The sequence below is a fragment of the Branchiostoma belcheri genome, unplaced genomic scaffold (genome assembly GCF_001625305.1).
Source record: "Branchiostoma belcheri isolate BF01 breed outbred unplaced genomic scaffold, Haploidv18h27 scaffold404, whole genome shotgun sequence".
NCBI classification, from domain to species: Eukaryota; Metazoa; Chordata; class Leptocardii; order Amphioxiformes; family Branchiostomatidae; genus Branchiostoma; species Branchiostoma belcheri.
In genome coordinates this window covers 72,851-76,289 of record NW_017804026.1, presented here as the reverse complement: position 1 = coordinate 76,289, position 3,439 = coordinate 72,851, and the positions used below count along the sequence as shown (strand labels likewise).

The 3,439-nt window shown below is 44.5% G+C and overlaps 1 protein-coding gene across 3 annotated transcripts in view; it reads left to right on the top strand.

Annotated features, from left to right (window-relative positions):
• The first annotated feature begins 85 nt into the window (after positions 1–85).
• The window catches only part of LOC109477681 (alanine--tRNA ligase, cytoplasmic-like), a 6,100-nt gene continuing 2,746 nt past the window's right edge, over positions 86–3,439 (top strand). For 2 of the 3 annotated variants that reach the window (XM_019779028.1, XM_019779029.1), the window contains exons 1-2: positions 86–201; positions 600–800. In XM_019779028.1, coding sequence (XP_019634587.1) covers positions 124–201; positions 600–800 — 279 coding nt within the window. In that variant the 5' untranslated portion in view covers positions 86–123. Of the gene's footprint in view, positions 202–599; positions 801–1,804; positions 2,039–3,439 lie in introns of those variants that run through there. The other variant, XM_019779026.1, reaches the window with a different exon arrangement.

The window sequence follows — 3,439 nt, the reverse complement described above, 5'->3', positions numbered from 1 at the left end:
GTGGCTGTCGTCCCCCAGTGTTAGTGTTAGCATTAAACTGTGTTGTCTTGATAGTAACCCCCCCTGCTTGCCCCCCCCCAGCGGATCGCAGTGGCCGTTGTCCCCCAGTGGCAGAAAGACGAGATGCGGGAGGGGCTCAACGCCCTCAAGAAGAAAATCATCGACCTTGAGAAGGCTGCCAAGGCCGACATCGTCAAGATGGTGGGTACATGCAGGAGTCATTCTATCCACCGAATTCACAATTACGATTATCTTAACTTTGTTACCAGATTCACAGATCAATATTACTGTATTTAAGCAAGCTTGCTTGCCCTTGTACTATCCCTAGGGTTATGAACATGCAGAATGTAGATAGTTAAGAATATTCATGGCCATTCCATGTGTTTATTGTTCAGAAAACAGGAGCTTGAAGCAACGCCCATGTTTGCTGTTGTTCATCTGTTGTTTATCTGTTATTTGTTTACCAGGTTGTCGAGGCGATGCCCATATTTGTTGTTTATCTGTTGTTTATTTGTTTATCAGGTTGTTGAGGCGACGAGACAGGAGGTGGAAGCCACGCCCATGTTTGTTGTTGTTTATCTTGTTTATTTGTTTACCAGGTTGTCGAGGCGACCAGACAGGAGGTAGAAGCCACGCCCGACCAGCCGCTGGTGATTAAGCAGCTGGAGGCCGGCGCCGACCTGAAGGCGCTGAACGAAGCTGTGAAGATCTACAAGGTCAAGTCCCCAAGGACAGCAGCCATGCTGTTCTCCGCGGACAACACAGCCGGCAAGGTCGTCGTGCAGTGCTGGGTGCCCAAGGTCAGTCTGGCTGTTTCGACCCTTTTTTGTACAGCTTCATCTTTTCACCCCCCACATCAGTATTCACCAACTTAGGCCTCGTTCATGATTGAAATGTGTTCAGGTTTGGCCACGATCCGAATCGAAGCGGAATATATTTTTGCGTCCGTGATTCAAAACTTGAACCCACACTGGAAACGGTTTCACACCTCGAATTGACTTTCATTTCATATGTATATCACAATTTCTTTGAATATTTCCTGAGAACCCGGCTCGTAAGGCGGAGAGTTTACGCCTGTCCGGGTGAGTGGTCGCTCGTTCCCGACTCATGTCCTCCCCATGGCATAGGCTGTGCCCCGGACGCATCTGGCGCAAACCCCCACGGTCCGCCGCCCCAACGCCCCCGTTGGGCTACCACTCGCCCTTGCGCCCAGGGTAGGTTCTAGTACACACCATCCAGTTTCCTCTGGATCTCCTGATTTCCCCAAGTCAATATCGGAACTCCCGTTTCCTCAGTCGACCAGTAATTAGAACTCGATGTCAAGTGTACAATTCAAGTAGAATTTTCGGCAGTACAAGCCACTGCGCCGCAAACTATGGCCGACCGTGGCCCCCACATACCCGGGAGTACAGCGTCGAACCGGAACGATTCGCATCCGCGCGTTCATGATTACAATTCTACGAATGCGAATCGTATCGTATCGTTTCAGACCACCTCGCGAGGTGGTTCAGAATAAATCGCAACGGAACCGGTTTGGAGCGTTCATGTTCCTAAATGAATCGATTTATTTTTTTAAATCGAATTGATTCGCAACAGATATCCAATCATGAACGGGGCCTAAGGGATGTTGTGATGCTAGCAAGATTCCTGTTGCAGATTCTCCACATTAGAAAGCTTTCAAAGGTTAAGTTTGTTTGTTTGTTTGTTTGTTTGTTTGTTTAGGAGACGGTTACTAAGGGCCTGAAGGCAGGAGAGTGGGTGAGCCATGTGACATGTTTGTTTGTTTGTTTGTTTGTTTGTTTAGGAGACGGTTACGAAGGGCCTGAAGGCGGGAGAGTGGGTGAACCATGTGAAAGACGTGCTTGGAGCTCGTGGTGGAGGGAAGGACAACACCGCCCAGGCCTCCGGAACCAACGTCGACGCGCTGTCACAGGCTGTTACCATGGCAACAGACTTCGCCAACCTCAAACTCAGCAACTAAGTTCCAAGTTGCTGAGTTTATTTAGAAAGTTCAAAAATCATCTGAAAAGTTTTTTTCCATGCAATTTATATCAAAGACTTTAAATCCAGAAAGAAGAAATCAGGGTGTCTGAAGGAAAGACAATTTCAGAAAACTCACCTGATAAGGATGGTGTTGGATATTAGGAAGTGAAAAACTTAAACTATTTGAAACTGAGAGTTGCTGAAAAATATCAAAATTACTGAACAGAAATAATTGTAAGAATTAATTAGACCATCTTTAGGTTATCTGAATGCCATATAAGGTCAGCTCCTTATAAGGTTAGCTCCTTATATGGTCAGCTCCTTACATGGGATTGGGGGAGTCGGGGGTGGGTGTAGGCATGTCCATTCCCAGATAGAGAAGAGTCAGGATTTATTTATTTCTATTTTGCCACAAATGTTAAACGTTAAGGCCCATGTTAGATAGTTTGTGTCAGGTTGTGTTTCCTGCATGAATTGGGACCTTTGCCACAGGACAACCCTTCCCTTATAAAAATAATAATAATTCCCTTCTGCACTTCTCAACAGAAATGGAAACAATTATACCAGAAGTTCAGCATGTGATCTGCTGAGAAGGCAAAGTAACTGAAGGAAACGCTTTTATACTAATTTTGATGTTGATATAAATATAAGGCATGAATAACTCAAATCTGGAGTATATGGAAGGTTTAGGATAATTCAATTCTGGGGTATGGAAGGTTTAGGATAACTCACATTTGGGGTATGGAAGGTTTAGGATAATTCACATTTAGGACTGGATAAAAGGTATGTAAGGTTTGAGGTTTATGGAGATGGTTGGTAGATTTATGTTGCTCTACAGTTTTCCATTCAACTGTGACTCCAAAAGAAGAAAGTTCACTTTGGATCCCTTAAAAGAAATAAGACCATGTGGAAACGTCTTTACTTAAGTTGGCAAACTCCATACATACTCCCCAAGCTGTTAGCCTCTGTAGCTTTTAGCCTCTGTACAACACGCTAACTTACACAAGGGAAACAGTTTCTTAAACAACTTGATAGATTTTGAAAACTGTCAGATATTAGATGTAGTATCCACTACTTAAAGTGTGACACAGTCACTGCAATGACGAAAAAGTAGTGGGTGCTACTTGAAACGTCTGACAGTTTTCAAAATGTATCCAGTTGCTTGAGTAACAGTTTTCCTGTGTATCAATGAAACCCACTAACTTGTGATGGCAACATGAGGCCGAGTATTGTGCGTTAATAGGTACAGAACTGAGGATGTTTGTTCAACACTTCAGAACCATCTGGGCAGGTCTTTATTGGGTACCATAATTGCCCAGTTGATGATTCCCACTGGGCACTGGGTTAGTAAAGCCTGGTCCAAGAGAGTATGTTGTGTGCTGTTGATGTCCTAGTTTTCCAATGGAAACTGCAGTTAGTACATTGTTATGATGCCCCACACACAAGCTTCTGTATC